The following is a 19,657-nucleotide window of genomic DNA, read 5'->3' on the forward strand; positions in this document are numbered from 1 at the left end:
CCTTACAGACCGGATCTGGCCCCCAGTGACTACTTCCTATTTCAACACCACAAGAAAAACATACGTGGACACCACTTTGCTGATGATAATGAACTGAAGTCTGCTATTTCTGATGGACAAGAAAAAGAATTTTATTTGTCTAGTATTTCCTCATTGCCAACAAAATGTAACAAATGTATTGAAGTTCAGAGAAGTTATATTGAAAAAAAAAAAAAAAAGATTTTTGCCTCTATCTCATTTCCTTCATAGGTAGGTAACTTATTGAATGACCCTCGTATAAGGCCATGGTTAGGCAGCATCTTGAGTACTTGAGTTAATGATCACCACCAAGTAGAGCTTCTTCAGCGTGACCTAGACAGACTTCAGGGATGGTCAGAAAAGTGGCAGCTTTTCTTTAATCCAGCAAAGTGTAAGGTCTCACACCTGGGGACAGTACCCCAAAATAACTTATACACTTGGTGGAATTGAACTAAAATCTTTAGTGGAAAAAAGGGACTTGAGAATTACAATTTGGTCAGACATGAAGTTCATAAATTGAAACAGAGGAAGGACGGTTGCAGAATAGATGTGCTGAAGTTTTCCTTTAGCCAATGGGTGGTTGATTGCAGGAACAAACTTCCTGCAATCTGTTGTTGTGGAGGAGGATAGCTTTAAATAAATTCAAGGAAGAACTAGACAAACTACTGAAGGGAAAAGACAGGTAAAATGGAAGGTTTTTTTTTTCTTTCTTTTTTTTTTTTGGCTGATGCTGTATAAGGTTGCTTTTTCATCATTTGCCACTACTAATACTAACTGTGCAGTCAGATATGATGTTCTCTGAGAAATGCAGTCAGGCTGCCAGGACAGCTCATAGAATTCTGTCTATGATATACAGGAACTTTGCTAGCAGGGACAAAGAAGAGATTATCCCATTGTCCCTGCTAGATCCAGATGCCTCATTTTTGGAAGCATGAGGTTCTGCTGGAATGGGTGCAGAGAATGGCAGCAAGATTAATGAAGGGAATGAAAGGGTGGTCTTACCAAGACATTAAAATATTCACAGCTCACCAAAGTTTTATTTTGATGTTAATTTTAATCAAAATTAACATCAAAATGTTAATTATGTTAAATATGTGGATTTTCTTATTCATGTTTTGTGAGCTTTTGGAAGGTGTTGGTTCATACACAATGCTATTGAGCCTTCACACGTCATCTGATTGATACAATGCTTCTTGAACATTTGTTGTCTAAAATGCTGGATGGGTCATGGTCACTATACTCCATAAGGAGTGTTTGTGTCAGACGGCACCTGGGATTTCTCCCATCTCTGCGTGTGCTCGCTGTATCGAGGACAGTACACTGTCAAGCCAGAGACCTGAAAGTGTGTGGGCCATGTCTGTGCAGTGATGTGTTGTGCCCATTGTTTGTCCGGCTTATTGGCTGTCAGGCCCCTAGTGGGGCATGATGTTGCCCATACCTCACCACGTGAAGGCTAGCCGGGTGTCCAGTATCACAACAAGTTGCTCTCAGGTCTTGCCACCTAGTTTCCTGGGATTTCAGTGGCTAGGACCTTAAAAAAAAAAAAATTACACGTTTGACATTAATGCTTAATGGGATTGCTGTTAGGAAATCGCTGGTTGGGGTTGAACGCTAGAGAGATGTGTTAAAAGGCCTAATAAGTCGGGCAAAACTTTGATGTTATTAAATTTAGACATGTGAGGCTATACGCTAGATAAAAGATAGTGTTAGTTGTCTTAGAGATTTACACGAAACCAGTAGTTTAGACATTGATTAGAATTTGGTGGCATTATTAAGGGGTGTACTCAGTCGGTTTAGTGAGAGAGAGGGGAGACAGAAGACTAGGAGAAAACAGATAGAAGAATAGGGATGATAGAGTAGGCATCCCCAAAGAGGTCGGTGGAGACAAGCTCCACCGACCTCTTTGGGGTGAAGTATGGGGGGAGGCAGGGAGGGAAGGAGACAGACCTGTCTCCTCCCTCCCCTGCCTTGGGATGGGATTTTAAAGGGAACCAGGTTAGAGTACCCAGTTTAGATCACCAATGGCATGTCAGCAGCAAAGCTACATATGTCTTTGTCAGTGACGGTTGTCATGTCCATGTAGTGTTGAATCCGCTAAGAAGGTCAAACTGCCCATCCTGCTCTGGGGTGTGGGATATGTTAGTTGGCAGTGGGAACCCATCAGGCGAAGGGGGAGGGGGGGAAAGACACACATTTACTTCATTCATAATCTGCATTCTCACTCTACTTGCATATTTTTATTACTTTTTTCTTATTTTATAATCCCGCCCCCAAGTTTTATATATATATACATACATATATATATATATATATACTATCATTGAATTATATTAAATATTAACATAAGTTAAATTATAATAAAGTGAATAAATAAATAAATAATAAGCATTCATTAGAGGCAGCAACATGCAATTCCTCCATATGAAGCTAAAATACATCCAATATTTTAAATTAAATAAAATAAAACATAAGCCAGTAGTATGGCAAAAACTGTAGAGCGAAAATTAACATAAAAATAACCCAAATAAACAAACAAACGGGTAAAAAAAAAAAAAAAAAAAAAAGACATAAATAGTAGCCCGGAAACCCTTATATAATTTCGAGTTTTAAATCCAATTAACAAAAACTATACATATATTAGGATAATGCCAATTACATATAAATATAGCGATACCCCCCCCCCCCCCCCCGAGAGGTACCAGTTCCAAAAGATGTGAAATATCACCAAAAAGAGGGTTAAAGGAACTACCAAATGATAACAAAATCAAAATAAATTAAAATAAAATAGACTGACCATTATGACCCATATCGACAGAGGACCACGAGGCCAATAATGGTCATGGAATCGCTGCATTTCAATCACTATACAAATCGTCGCCATGGTGAAAAGATCGAAGTACGAATTCACCCTCCCTCCTCCGATCGATCCACCAATGCAGAGGATTTGCATGGCGGTGGTCCTTATGCAGCAAAAAATAAACTATAGAACAGACAGCACTCGAGAGCAGAGCCACACCACTGACATACTGTAAGCTGAATCAGCTTATATAGAAGAAAAAAGGAGAATAGATGGCGGCACAGGCATTGCTAAATTGGCATATAGACCCATGACTATTGAATTATATTAAATGTTGACGAAAGTTAAATTATAAAATAAATAAATACTTAAGCAATCATTAGAGGCAGCAACTTGCAATTCCTCCATATGAAGCCAAAATATATACTATCATTGAATTATATTAAATATTAACATAAGTTAAATTATAATAAAGTGAATAAATAAATAAATAATTAAGCATTCATTAGAGGCAGCAACATGCAATTCCTCCATATGAAGCTAAAATACATCCAATATTTTAAATAAAATAAAATAAAACATAAGCCAGTAGTATGGCAAAAACTGTAGAGCAAAAATTAACATAAAAATAACCCAAATAAACAAACGAACAAAAAAAAAAAAGGCGACGATTTGTATAGCAATTGAAATGCAGCAATTCCATGACCATTATTGGCCTCGTGGTCCTCTGTCGATATGGGGCATAATGGTCAGTCTAATTTATTTTAATTTATTTTGATTTTGTTATCATTTGGTAGTTCCTTTAATCCTCTTTTGGTGATATTTCACGTCTTTTGGAACTGGTACCTCTCGGGGGGATACCGCTAAATTAATATGTAATTGGCATTATCCTAAAATTTGTATAGTTTTTGTTAATTGGATTTAAAACTCGAAATTATATAAGGGTTTCCGGGCTACTATTTATGTCTATTCTTTTTTTTTTTTTTTTCCCCGTTTGTTTGTTTATTTGGGTTATTTTTATGTTAATTTTCACTCTACAGTTTTTTCCATACTACAGGCTTATGTTTCATTTTATTTAATTTAAAATATTGGATGTATTTTAGCTTCATATGGAGGAATTGCATGTCGCTGCCTCTAATGAATGCTTAATTATTTATTTATTCACTTTATTATAATTTAACTTATGTTAATATTTAATATAATTCAATGATAGTATATATTTCGGCTTCATATGGAGGAATTGCAAGTTGCTGCCTCTAATGATTGCTTAAGTATTTATTTATTTTATAATTTAACTTTCGTCAACATTTAATATAATTCAATAGTCATGGGTCGATATGCTAATTTAGCAATGCCTGTGCCGCCATCTATTCTCCTTTTTTCTTCTATATAAGCTGATTCAGCTTACAGTATGTCAGTGGTGTGGCTCTGCTCTAGAGTGCTGTCTGTTCTATAGTTTATTTTTCGCTGCATAAGGACCACCGCCACGCAAATCCTCTGCATTGGTGGATCGATCGGAGGAGGGAGGGTGAATTCGTACTTCGATCTTTTCACCATGGCGATGATTTGTATAGTGATTGAAATGCAGCGATTCCATGACCATTATTGGCCTCGTGGTCCTCTGTCGATATGGGTCATAATGGTCAGTCTATTTTATTTTAATTTATTTTGATTTTGTTATCATTTGGTAGTTCCTTTAACCCTCTTTTTGGTGATATTTCACATCTTTTGGAACTGGTACCTCTCGGGGGGGGGGGGGTATCGCTATATTTATATGTAATTGGCATTATCCTAAAATATGTATAGTTTTTGTTAATTGGATTTAAAACTCGAAATTATATAAGGGTTTCCGGGCTACTATTTATGTCTTTTTTTTTTTTTTTACCCGTTTGTTTGTTTATTTGGGTTATTTTTATGTTAATTTTCGCTCTACAGTTTTTGCCATACTACTGGCTTATGTTTTATTTTATTTAATTTAAAATATTGGATGTATTTTAGCTTCATATGGAGGAATTGCATGTCGCTGCCTCTAATGAATGCTTAATTATTTATTTATTCACTTTATTATAATTTAACTTATGTTAATATTTAATATAATTCAATGATAGTATATATTTTGGCTTCATATGGAGGAATTGCAAGTTGCTGCCTATTAATGAATGCTTAAGTATTTATTTATTTTATTATAATTTAACTTTCGTCAACATTTAATAAAATTCAATAGTCATGGGTCGATATGCTAATTTAGCAACGCCTGTGCCGCCATCTATTCTCCTTTTTTCTTCTATATAAGCTGATTCAGCTTACAGTATGTCAGTGGTGTGGCTCTGCTCTAGAGTGCTGTCTGTTCTATAGTTTATTTTTCGCTGCATAAGGACCACCGCCGTGCAAATCCTCTGCATTGGTGGATCGATCGGAGGAGGGAGGGTGAATTGGTACTTCGATCTTTTCACCATGATGACGATTTGTATAGCGATTGAAATGCAGCGATTCCATGACCATTATTGGCCTCGTGGTCCTCTGTCGATATGGGACATAATGGTCAGTCTATTTTATTTTAATTTAATTTTGTTATCGTTTGGTAGTTCCTTTAACCCTCTTTTGGTGATATTTCACGTCTTTTGGAACTGGTACCTCTCGGGGGGATACCGCTAAATTAATATGTAATTGGCATTATCCTAAAATTTGTATAGTTTTTGTTAATTGGATTTAAAACTCAAAATTATATAAGGGTTTCTGGGCTACTATTTATGTCTATTCTTTTTTTTTTTTTTTTGTTCGTTTGTTTATTTGGGTTATTTTTATGTTAATTTTCGCTCTACAGTTTTTGCCATACTACTGGCTTATGTTTTATTTTATTTAATTTAAAATATTGGACATATATATATATATATTTTTTTTTTTACTCACACTCATTCATCTTTTTCTCGCACACCAGGGGGGATGTAAATTTAAATACTAATTAAAACTAGGGTTGGTGTGTACTTTAACTGTAGCATTTATGGTTTGTGTTATTTTTCTCACACACTTTCATTCATTCTTCTAGTTCTCATTTCATTTATTCGACTCTTGCTTTCTGCACTGCACTCTCTGGGCACCTCAACTTACTGTTATTCTTCAGTTGTGGTGCAGGCTAGGGGAGAATGCAGTGATGGTATTTGTGTGGTTAGTAAATGTTTGTTAGTATATATAAAGTAGTGCAAGTTATTATCAACTTTGTATTCTTTCGGCCAATTACATTTGCTCTTCCACTCATTCCCATTCACTCTCTCTTTCCCTCATGCTAGGTCATTCTTTCTTTCACCAAAACTGCAATTTATTCCCTTTTACCATAATTCCTAGTTCACTCAGTGCCCAACCTATTCATTCTGTCTTTCATTCATTCTATATTGCATCCCCTTGCTACCAGCTTAATGATATTTTTCAGCTAATTGCTTTCCTAGCTGCCTGTACATCTCCCTCCGCTACATAGTTACTTATTTGGTGTGGAGCCCCAGGTTCCTACACATGGCAAGGTCACTATACTCCAGTGAAGTGAGCTCACTGTGAACCAGATCTGAATCTTGTTGATTTTTATTTATGAGGTCATATCAAAGGCAAGAAGTAAACACCAGGCAGTGTTCACATTATGAAATATGCCACACATTCTGGAGTATCAAATGTGTAATTACTTGCATAGCTGCAAAATGTGGTCACATTGATTATTTATGGTGAATAATAATTGTATTATCACACAATGCAGAAGTTTTGCTGAGACTGCCACCATCTCCTTTGTTGCATAGTAGTAGTAGTGGCATGTGTTGCAAGAAAGCAAGTGTATGAGCTTATGCAGCATCAGCCAAAAAAAATCAAAAAAAAAAAAAAATAAATAAATAAATAAATCACACCATTCCCTCCAAATGCCTGTCCAGTTCCTCCTTAAATTTATTTAACCTGTCAACTTCCACAACGACAGATGGAAGTTTGTTCCAGCAATTAACCACCCACTGGCTAAAGGCAAATTTCCGCACATCTATTCTACATCTGTCTTTTAATTTGAATTTATGCCCCCTTAGGTTCGTAATCTGAACAAGTCGAAGGATCCCATCAGAATTCAGCATGCTCAACCCATTCAAGCCCTTATACATCTCAATCAGATCACTGCGCAGGTGCCTAGTCTCCAGCCACTGCAATTTGCAGAACTTAAGCCTCTCTTGGTAAGAGGATCCCTTCTTTCCCCTCACCAATCTTGTTGCCCTTCTCTGTACATGCTCAAGCAAATCTACATCCTTCCGAAAATGAGGCCTCCAGACCTGTACGCAGTACTCAAGACACGGCTTGAGTACTGCGTACTCAGGCCACATATCATGTGTTTATACTATTTATTGTGTGTTTATCAAGCCTTATCGTGTGTTTATACTATTTAGTGTATTCCAATGTACCATTTTCATTTATTTCTCTGAAAGTGGAAGAGATTCGCAGACCTTTAATGTGATTTTTACTAAAAGCTTTGTTTTTAGAAAAAACTAAGAACATTTTAGTCTCCTTTTGTTGACATGAATTCACAATACAATTTGACATACAATTCTGAATCACTCTGTATAATTGTTATTTAACAAAACTCTCAACATTTTAATATGTAACTTTATGTTATATGGCTCCTACAAACTAATCAATTATATCTAAATTAAATTTTCAGCCATGTTGGCTTCAACATTAAGCATTGCAAGATTTGAGTGTTTCCAGTCAGGGTTCTTAAATAATTTATTAAATTTCAGTTTTGAAAAAACGCTCTCTCTCTTTCATTAAAATACATCTATTCCTAATGCAATGTCAATATTTGTAAATTGTTGCGTTTCTTTGAATGAAATGAGAAGGTTATCAACTTTAAACTGTATATCCTTTTACTCTGAGTCCCAGGATTATCTGTTACAATTTATGATATATATCTTTCCCTTTTCCCTGTAGTACATTTTCTTGACCGGAAAAATTTCTTTCTTCAACTTTCAGGAAATTCAGCTTTAATCATCTTGTAGCAGCAAAAAATCCAGATTTTTATTGATGAGAGGGGATAGGGGCCCTTAATTGGGACAGCCCCTGTCTCTAATTATTAAACTGTGTAAATCCTTCTTTCAAACAATTTATCATTTTTTTTTTTTTTTTCATAAATTCCAACAAAATGAACTACCGAAACTTGTTTATTTCATATGAATGTGAAAACATTACCATTTTATAGTTACTTCATTCATTAACATTTTATTTAAAATACTTAATCAGTAAGGCAAATATAAATATCCTGAAAAATAAACATCATTTAAATATTCTTTTAGTGGCATAGTGCAGAAGTATATCAAGAAATAGAAATTGGTGAAAAAATGAGCACTTCAACCTGTGGAGTGTATTCTGCCTTTAATTTCTTAAAGAATTACAGATTATTCACAGATATTTCATGGTAATTCCTGTACCACTTCTTCCATGACTGTAAAGACAGCATAATTGATAAATTGGGGCAACTTCATAGAGTTGCTAATTTGATTACAAATTTCTTACTTGTTAATAATTAACCTTGTGTAATCAGGTGTAATAGATCCTGAGTTAGTCAACAGACTATTAGTGAACATCAGATAAACATTAATTTAGCAGCTTAAATAATTTTTAAATCAGTTAATTTACTTAATATAAGTAAAAAATTAAATAAAATTAAACCCAAGTAAACAGATAGTCATGAATACTTACATTCCTGTAATGCTGTCCTTATGACACTTCCATAAGAATTTTTTAAATCAAAACTTAGGTTAAGGTCTCCTTGGGTGAATAATAGTTTGTACCCTGGGGGGGGGAGAAAGAGCAAAAAAAAACAGGCGTTTGGATGTTGTAGGAGTAGACAACTGCTTGAAAGCTAACCTTTGTGTCTTAATTGTGTGGGTGGGTTCAAGATCATGTTAAAAGGGAGGATGGAGGTTCTTTTTTCAAGGTATAATTATTATGGTTTCTATATGGCACCATATAAATTTAATCAAATAACTAATTAAAAGCTACCCACATTACTATGTGTTTACCTCTTTTATAACGACACCAACATCATCTACAAGGAAAGTTCCCTGAAAAGAGAAAAGAAATTAAGGGTATTTTGAATATTTACTTTTCTTAAATTTACAAAAAAATGAGCAAGTATATGAACCACTGAATTTTATGATAAAATATTATTGGAAAGTTCTAAAGTCAGAACAAAATAATTACATCATAACAAAATAATTACAACTTAATAATCAAAATTATTAATAATAAAAACATTTATAAAAATCTGCTAATGATTTCTAGCACAGGGGTTGGCTACATTTTTAGCATTTAGTCTGAATATACATTTAACATACTTGCTGCCGGAATGCAAACTTGAGTCAAAACGAACTGTAATTTTTTTGCCTCAATTCAACTTTGCATCCATTCAATTGCAGTCAATAAATGAGCATTGTAAAAGGAGATGCACATGAAATGAACAACTGTTCAATAGCAGTACTCTGAATGAACCATGGGTTTTTTGCATTACGGCTGGGATTTTTGTTTAGTGTCAACTGCACTTTCTAAAGAACACCATAAAAACTTTATACACTTGGTTCAGTTTCATATGTTCTTTGCTTATATTGAAGCTATTTTATCTAGTTTAGTTTTTTTCCACAAAAATAAAATATAAAGTTTGTGAAAAGCAAAAAATCATCCTTAGTGCATGTCTACTGATAAAATTGGTTAAAAAGTGTTTTCCTATTAAAAATTTTACCCTAAAGGGTTGTTATAATGGAGCTTCAATGTACTGAATCAGCTCTTTATAATATATCATCTAATACCAAAACAGAATTCTATTCAAGTAATGAGATTCTGAATCTTGTTCAAATGCATCTGTTGATGTTAGGATGTTACAAACAACAGACGCCAGTGTACTTAGAGTGATGATTCTTCACAGATGAAATCCCTTCCATTTACTAAAAAGCAGTGCCTACTTGTTCCAGCACCCCAGAGAAGTGCACCAAGGAACATAGAAAGGACTCTCACAAATATAAGTGGCAACAAACATGTTAACTAATCTCACCTATGTAAAAATATTTCCATTTTTTTTTTACAAATTTATTTGTACAAATTACAGCAAACCAAACATTGCTGCTAAAAAGAGTCTTTTGTACAGGGCACTGATCACTCATATTGCTGGGCATTATGAGCAAATTCAATACTGTATTATAAAAAATACTGTTCAAAATAATAGTATAACAATTTATTTTTTTAACAGAGCCATCTCCAGATGGCCTTTTGACTGTTACTGTCTCACTGGTGGGAGGCCAGGCACTTGTCAACTAAGTGATGGTTAAATTCAGATACTAAAAGTCACATTAACCACATGGTAGTTCAACATGATTTGAGCCTCATCTGCCATGTCACATACTATTTATTCAAGTTCTGTGAGATGGCAGACAGTTTAATATACAGTGCAAACATACAGACATTATGCAGGTGGCCAAGGGAATCTGAATATATTACTGTGCAGTTAAGCAAAATTATCTAAGCGATCATTAGGCTGCTTTACTAAACATCAATTTTTGTGTACCCTTCATTTTCATAAAGAGGGTAAACTACAACAGTTTTGAAAAATATAGTAATGCAAATATAACAAAGCATAATATATTAAATTTATAAGAAAAAAAACCTCATATATCAAAGAATTTTTAAAATGTATAAAACCATTTGTTATCCCAATTAAATACTCAAATTGTTTCTTCCATATAAACTTTTACCTTGAAAAATTTTAAAATTAAGTATTTACAAAATCAAAATCTCTGTAAAAACCTTTGTTGACATATCACTACTAGTTTTGGTTTATACTTATCATGGATAAAACAAAACATTTCACCTACTGTTCGTCACTTTGCACTCTGAGGCAGGACTTATCGCTCTCTCGCAGCAATTATGAGAAATATTAAGAGACATGCAGTATCTATTCCATGGCCAGAAGTGGCATATTTTTACACTTAGACCTTATGAAATATGAGCCATGTCTCACAATCATAATAAAAGCTGATTTTTCCATTTTCACCTTAGAACGGTTAAAAAGCACCTGGAATGGATGGATGGGGATCTATCAAATTAAGCAAACTCTTAGCCAAAATTATAAGAACACCTTTGGATTCAGTAGAGAAACCATTGTTTCTCTACTGAATGGACTGAAGATGCGTGAATGTATCACCAATTCACAAAGGATAACATGAGTAATTAGAGAACTCATAGCTCAACTTCTGTTCCATGGAAAATAGAGTTGCTAGTTAAAGAAGTAATGTAGGCCCATCTAGACAGGAGCACAGTCATAGCATGGTTTTATTAAGGTGCAACCTTGTTTGACCAGTTTGATTGGATACTAGGATGTAGTCACAAAGGGTGCAAGAATCACTTTCATCTCTGCCTGCGGCTACTGTTAAACTATTAGTCTTTCAATCCCCCCCCCCCCAAGCTAGCAGTTTTCCAATCTACCTAACACTGCCTCAATAGCATCAGCAAATATTTCAGCACCCTTTCTATTTAAGTGTATCCCATCCATGTAGAAGCAGACTCTCCTGTTAACAAGCACAGACCTGAGAAAAATTCTATCCCAATGAGCCTTGCAGAATCTCCAGGGCCAATTGACAAGGCTCTCATCATATACTCCCTCCTACCATGTTTGGGCAGAATTGAAGACACTTTCAAAATTTTAGACTTTTTTTACAACATTCATTACTTAAAACTTGTTAAGTAAGTCTGCAGATCTGCTACTCTTAATGTGCTTATTTATACTCCAGCACAACCACCAGGTCAGTGGAATTTACAATAAATCAATCAATATAAACAATCATATTTAGCAGTCACGGGCTTGAACTCTGGTCCACTCAAAGAGCATACGCTACTGCACTCGTGCATTTGACCACTCGGCTACATCAGGCCTGATGTTATTAGTGCCAACATCTACAACAATATCAGCTTATGTACCCTTAAAAGATGATATCTGTTCTACAATATCAAATTTTGTCCCTTGCAGACAAACCCTGGTCCTATTCCACCTATCCTTTTTTGCACAATGCATTTCATGTTTCCCTGACAATAGTCACCGATAATAAGTAGCTCCTGTGAAACCAGTGCATTCTGCCTTGAAGATTGCTGCTGCTGTGTTGCCTGATGCACAAGAGTGAGCTCTGGCATTGAGCTGGGCAGCTGAGAGCTTGATGGGTCCCCCATTTTAATTCCTTCAACGGCATCTACCATACTCTTCGAACTCGCATATAGACACGCATCCAAACGCTGAGTTAGCATTAGCATTAGTAGAGGCATATGATGCAAGAAAGCAAGCTTATTCAGCATCAGCCAAAAAAAAAAAAAAAAAAAAAAAAAAACCCTCTCCCATTTCACCCCTCCGTTCGTTCGAAATACCTGTCCAGTTGAGCTTTAAATTTGTTTAGGCTATCAACTTCAACAACAAGTGATGGAAGTCGGTTCCACCAACCAACCACCCGCTGGCCAAAGGCAAATTTCCGCACATCTATCCGACATCCGTCCTTCCTCAATTTGAATTTATGCCCTCTGAGGTGATTATTCTGAGAAAGATGAAGAATCCCATTGGCATTGAGCATGCTCAAACCATTCAAAGCCTTATACACCTCTATCAGATCACCTCGCCGGTGCCTAGTCTCCAGACTCTGTAATTTGCAAAACTTAAGCCTTTCTTCGTAAGAGCAACCCTTTGTTCCATTTACTAATCTTGTTGCCCTTCTCTGTACCCGTTCCAGCAGCTCTACATCCTTCTTGAAATGAGGCCTCCAGACCTGTATACAGTACTCAAGATGTGGCCTAACCATTGCCTTATACAAGGGAATAATCACCTCCTTATCCCTGCTAGAAAAATTCCTGTATATCATTGACAAGACACCATGAGCTACTCTTGCAGCTCGTCTGCACTGCTCAGAGAACTTCATATCTGCCTGCACAATTACCCCCAGGTCCTTTTCATTCTCCACCACAGTCAGTGTAGTACCGCAGAGTTGATACATTGCTCTGGGGTTACTGTTACCCATATGTAGTTCTTTACATTTGTCAATGTTAAACTTCATTTGCCACCTCTCAGCCCATCTGTTCAACCTTTCCAGATCCTGTTGCAGCAGCATAGCGTCAGTAGTGTCCTTAACGACCCTGCCAACCTTTGTATCATCTGCAAACTTAGACATTAAACTTGATATCCCATCATCAATATCATTCATAAACACCGAAAACAACAATGGACCCAAAACTGAACCCTGAGGAACTCCACTAATAACATTAGTCCACGTTGAGCAGTGTCCACTGATTACCACTCTCTGTCTTCTGCCACTCAACCATCCCCTTATCCATAGCAGCAATTTGCCTCCAATGCCACACTGCTCCAATTTGTGCAGCAGTCTTCCATGTGCAACAGTATCAAAAGCCTTTCTAAGATCCAAATATATAATATCAAAGTTATTCCCTGCATCCAGTTCTTTTGTGACTACATCATAGTATCCAATCAAATTGGTCAGGCAAGACCTGCCCTTAACAAAACCATGCATACTACACATGTGTGCCTTTCATGCTGAAAACCTTAATTTTTTTTTGGGCAATAGTAAAAATATCGTCGCTATAAGCACAGGAAGATAAAAACAAAAACGCAGCTAAGTATAAATTTTTTTTAACTTTTTCTGAATTATTAAGGCTGCGTCGTGGGAATTGTGTTTAAAAATACAGTATTAAAATTAATGAGTTAACATTTCAGTCGCGTTAGTAAATAGTAATAATTCTTGATTTATAACTGACGAGGCTACTAGAGACGGTCGTTTTCAAAGCCGCTAAGTGGATTTTTGTTAATTATTGATTTGAAATTATTGTTTTTCTAAAACTTTTGATTTAAATTTAGTAGTATAACATTATTTTGTGATTTTCTGATTAATTTGGTGTATTTATTCTTTACTCGGCCTTTTATTGCATAAAAGTATCGGTAAAGGGTTCCACGTGTTTCAACTCCGCTAACCGTTCGTAATTTTCCCGCCTTTGTGATACGATATACCGTACTAGATAGCGTTAGTTCGTTAGCAGTTAAATTGTACGTTTAAATAAATACATATAACGACTTAGATTACAAACGTAATATAATTAATTTTATTTAACATAATTAATTATACATATAACCACTTAGGTTACGTAACATAAATAATTAGTAAAAACAAATAATTAATACATAACTTGATACGAAAGTTATATAAAGGGATTTCGCAGATAACACTCGTTACTGAAACGTAAATATTTCGTAGATAACACTCGTTACTGAAACGTAAATATTCCGTAGATAACACTCGTTACTGAAACATAAATATAGCGTTATAACTGTGTTTGGATACAAGTTTAGGATTTAATTTTGTACAGAAATTGAAATTTTATTGAAAGTAAATCTAAATCATGACTCAAACCAGAGCAGCAAAGCAAAGGGCTCAAGCTAATGGGAATGCTGTGGCCCAGGGGAGAACTGAGGGGGGCAGTTGTCCTCTGAATCACAGCCTTGTAAGATGCACTATTTGCTTGATGTTTGCGGAGCAGTCAAGTATGGGACATGATACTGCCATGGGGGATGTCTTTGTGTGTGTGCGATGCAAGGAGTGTAAGGAGATAAGGCGACAACTCAGCGTTGTTATGGGCCTATATGAGAGCTTGAAGGATAGGGTGGATGCCCTCGAAGGATTACAAGTGAGGGGCCCATCAAGCTCTCAGCTGCCCACACCAATGCCAGAGCTTGCACTTGGTCATCGCGGAACACAGCGGCAGCCCCCAAGGCAGAATGCGCTGGTCCCAAAGGAACTAGTAGTTGTTGGTGACTCTATTGTCAGGGAAACGGGAAACATGCTTTGTAAAAAGGATAGGTGGAATAGGACCAGGGTATGTCTGCCAGGGGCAAAAGTTGATGACGTTGTAGAGCGGATATCATCTTTTAAGGGCACAAAAGGTGATATAGTTGTACACGTTGGCACTAATGACATTAAGAGTAGGAGACCGGCGGAATTACTTGACAAGTACAGGTCACTGATGAAAAAAAGCCGTGAATTAGGGTTGAAATTGAAAGTGTCTGCAATTCTGCCCAGACACGATAGGAGGGAGTATATGATGAGAGCCCTGTCAATCAATTCGGCCCTGGAAAGATTGTGCAGGGCTCAAGGGGTAGAATTTTTTTCAGCCTGGTCTGTACTTGTTAACAGGAGAGACTGCTTCTACAGGGATGGGATACACTTAAATAGAAAGGGTGCAAGAATGTTTGCTGATGCTATCGAGGCAATGTTAGGTGGGTCGGAAAACTGCTAGATTGGGGGGATACAAGGACTAATAGATTAACAGTAGCCACTGGCAGAGGTGAAAGTGATTCTTGCACTGCTTCTATTGGAATGAGCCGCAGCCTGGAAAATAAGATGCAGGATATTTCAGAGACTGCTGGGAATCATTGGGGTACAAGTAAACACATGGGTTGTGTTAGGGTAGCTAAGAAAAAGAACAGGTGCATGTATACTTGTGTGTACACCAATGCTAGGAGTTTAGTAAATAAATTTGATGAATTTGAGGTATTGCTCAAAACATCAAAGGCAGATATTGTGGGGATTTCAGAGACGTGGTGTCACACAGATATAAGAAATGCAGAACTGGAATTTGGGGAGTACAATGTGTACAGAAAGGATAGACAGGATAGGAAGGGAGGAGGGGTTATGCTATTAATTAAGAAACACATAAAATCCAAGGAAGTGAAGCCAGTCGACATCGCTGGACAGTGCAGTGTCGAGTCAGTTTGGTGTGACATAAGCATTGGGAGATCAAAATTGAGAGTAGGAGTGTGCTATAGGCCTAATGACTCTGATGAGTATAATAAGAAACTGTTCGGAGAAATAGAGTGGGCCAGTAAATCAGAGAGTCTTATAATGGGGGATTTTAATTTCCCAGATATTGACTGGAATTTGGGGGCTGGTCACTCACACAGTAGCAAGGCTTTTGTGGATTTATTGGATGATTGTTTTCTACATCAGCATGTTCGGGAGGCAACTAGAGGGAGTAATACTCTTGATTTGATTATCAGTAGTGATTCTTCATGCATTAAGAATCTGCAGATAAATGAACCACTTGGTGGCAGTGATCACAGTGTGCTGAAGTGGGAGTTACTCAAAGAGGTAACTACCATTAGGGGTAAAGGGAAGGGGTATTGCTTTCGTAAAGGCGACTACAATGGACTGAGACAGTATTTAAATTCTATACAGTGGGATCAACTGATGATATTGCCAACAGCAAATTCAAAATGGGAAGCATTCAAAGAACTTATCGTGGAAGCTACTAGGCTTTACATACCAACTAAGAAATATTGTTCAAGGTTTAGGCCTAAATGGTTGTCAGATGAACTAATGAGGCATATGGCAGAGAAGAAAAATGCATGGGATACATACAAATTAACACGTGACACGGATGCCTATGATAGATACAAGTTGATCTGTAACCAAGTTACAAAGGAGGTTAGGCAGGCGAAGGCAGATTACGAGAGATCCTTGGCAAGGGATGCGAAGAAAAACAGCAAAGAGTTCTTTACTTATGTAAACTCTAGAAGGAAGGGGATGAATCAGATTGGTCCACTTGAGATCGATGGGTCAACTGTTGATGACCCTGCTCGGGTAGCTAACAAACTAAATGAATATTTTGCATCGACATTCACACACGAGGAGTTATTCAGCGAGGGGAATGCCAGAGGTGTATTCAACTCTAGCAGTAAGCTAGAGAATCTTGTAATAACTGAGAGCAAAGTGGAGGAGAAATTGTTGAAGATAAACACAAGAAAGGCACCTGGGGTGGATGGGATCTATCCAGTTATATTAAAGGAGGCAGCAAAGGAGGTAAGCAAACCCTTAGCCATAATTATGAGAGCTTCCTTGGACTCAGGGGAGGTACCCATTGACTGGAGATGTGCAAATGTGACCCCAATTCACAAAGGGGGATCAAAGGCTGACACAAGTAATTATAGACCTGTGAGTTTAACTTCTGTTCCCGGAAAATTAATGGAGGCACTGGTGAAAGAAGCACTGCAGGATCATCTAGACAAGACTTCAGTTATAGCTAGGACACAGCATGGTTTTGTTAAGGGGAAGTCTTGCCTGACCAATTTGATTGGATACTATGATGCAGTCACACAAGAACTGGATGCAGGGAATAACTTTGATATTATATACTTGGATCTTAGAAAGGCTTTTGATACTGTTGCACATGGAAGACTGCTGCACAAATTGGAGCAGTGTGGCATTGGAGGCAAGTTGCTGCTATGGATAAAGGGGTGGTTGAGGGGGAGAAGACAGAGAGTGGTAATCAATGGACACTGCTCATCGTGGACTAATGTTATTAGTGGAGTCCCTCAGGGTTCAGTATTGGGGCCTTTATTGTTTTCTGTATTTATAAATGATATTGATGATGGTATATCAGGCTTAATGTCCAAGTTTGCAGACGATACGAAGGTTGGCAGGGTTGTCAAGGACACTACTGACACTATGCTGCTGCAACAGGATTTGGAAAGGTTGAGCAGATGGGCTTCGAGGTGGCAAATGAAGTTTAACATTGACAAATGTAAAGTACTACATATGGGAAACAGCAACCCCAGAGCAACGTATCAACTCTGTGGTACTACACTGACAGTGGTAGAGAATGAAAGGGACCTGGGGGTGGTGGTGCAGGCAGATATGAAGTTCTCTGAGCAGTGCAGACGAGCTGCGAGAGTAGCTCATGGTGTATTGTCAATGATATATAGGAATTTTTCTAGCAGGGATAAGGAGGTGATTATTCCCTTGTATAAGGCAATGGTCAGGCCACACCTAGAGTACTGTATACAGGCCTGGAGGCCTCATTTCAGGAAGGATGTAGAGCTGCTGGAACGAGTACAGAGAAGGGCAACTAGATTGGTGAATGGGACAAAGGGGTTCTCTTACGAAGAAAGGCTTAAGTTTTGCAAATTACAGTGTCTGGAAACTAGGCACCAGCGGGGTGATCTGATAGAGGTGTACAAAGCCTTGAATGGTTTGAGCATGCTCAATGCTGATGGGATTCTTCCTCTAGCTCAGAAAAATCACCTGAGAGGGCATAAATTCAAATTGAGGAAAGACAGATGTAGGATAGATGTGCGGAAATTTGCCTTTAGCCAGCGGGTGGTTGGTGGGTGGAACAGACTTCCATCCCCTGTCGTGGAAGTTGATAGCTTAAATAAGTTTAAGGCTCAGCTGGACAGGTATTTCGAACGAACAGAGGGGTGAAGTGGAAGTGGTTATTTTTATTTATTTATGTTACTTTTTTTTTTTTTTTTGGCTGATGCTGCATAAGCTTGCTTTCTTGCATCAAATGCCTCTACTAATGCTAATGCTAAATGCTAATGCTGCGTCTGAGCTATAACTAAATTCTTGTCTAGATGATCCTGCAGTGCTTCTTTAACCAGTGCCTCCATTAATTTACCTGGAACAGAAGTTAAACTAACAGGTCTATAATTACTTGTGTCAGCCTTTGATCCTCCTTTGTGAATTGGGGTTACATTTGCACATCTCCAGTCTATGGGTACCTCCCCTGAGTCCAAAGAAGTTCTCATAATTATGGCTAGGGGTTTGCATACTTCCTTTGCTGCCTCCTTTAATATAACTGGATAGATCCCATCCACCCCAGGTGCCTTTTTTATGTTTATCCTCAACAATCTCTCCTCCACTTTCCTCTCAGTTATTACAAAATCATCCAGCTCACTGCCAATGTTTACTTTACCTACATCATTCTCCTTCCTGAATAACTCCTCATGCGTGAATGTAGATGCAAAATACTCGTTTAGATTGTTAGCCACCTGAGCAGGATCCTCAACTGTTGAACCATCAATATCCAGTGGACCAATCTGATTCATCCTTTTCCTTCTTGAGTTTAAATAGGTAAAGAACTCTGTTCTGTTTTTCTGTGCATCCTTTGCCAAGGATTTTTCGTAGTCTGCCTTTGCCTGCCTAATCTCCTTTGTGACTTGGTTACAGACCAATTTATATCTATCATAGGCTTCCATGTTATCCATTAATTTGTATGTATTCCATGCATTTTTCTTCTCTGCCACATGTCTCATTAGTCCATCTGACAACCATTTAGGCCTAAACCTTGAACAATATTTCTTAGTTGGTATGTAAAGCCTGGTAGCCACCAAGATTAGTTCCTTGAATGCTTCCCATTTTGAGTTTGCTGTTGGTAACATCATCAGTTGGTCCCACTGTATAGAATTTAAATACTGTCTCAGACCATCATAGTCGCCTTTACGAAAACAAAAACCCTTCCCTTTACCTCTGATGGTAGTTACCTCCTTGAGTAAATCCCACTTCAACACACTGTGATCACTGCCACCTAGTGGTTCATTTATCTGCAGGTTCTTAATGCATGAAGAATCACTACTGATAATCAGATCAAGAGTATTGCTCCCTCTTGTTGCCTCACGAACATGCTGATGTAGAAAACAATCATCCAATAAATCCACAAAAGCCTTGCTAGTGTGCGAGTGACCAACCCACAAATTCCAGTCAATATCTGGGAAATTAAAATCCCCCATTATAAGACTCTCTGATTTACTGGCCCACTCTATTTCCCTGTACAATATATTATTATACTCATCAGAGTCATTAGGCCTATAGCACACTCCTACTCTCAATTTTGATTTCCCTATGCTTATGTCACACCAAACTGACTCGACACTGCCCTGTCCATTGATGTCAACTGGCTTCACTTCCTTTGACTTTATGTGTTTCTTAATTAATAGCATAACCCCTCCTTCCCCTC

The 19,657-nt window shown here is 37.4% G+C and overlaps 1 protein-coding gene across 1 annotated transcript in view; it reads right to left on the reverse strand.

Moving 5' to 3' along the window:
* Nucleotides 1-19,657, reverse strand: part of LOC150081522 (dynein light chain Tctex-type 1-like) — a 61,956-nt gene that overhangs the window by 27,632 nt on the left and 14,667 nt on the right. Inside the window, exon 2 of the mRNA XM_090380234.1 lies at nt 8,854-8,895. Coding sequence (XP_090236360.1) covers nt 8,854-8,895 — 42 coding nt within the window. The remainder of the gene's footprint in view (nt 1-8,853; nt 8,896-19,657) is intronic.

Source organism: Mastigoproctus giganteus, chromosome 8, assembly GCF_048544385.1.
Source record: "Mastigoproctus giganteus isolate SK-2022 chromosome 8, ASM4854438v1, whole genome shotgun sequence".
Taxonomy (NCBI): Eukaryota; Metazoa; Arthropoda; class Arachnida; order Uropygi; family Thelyphonidae; genus Mastigoproctus; species Mastigoproctus giganteus.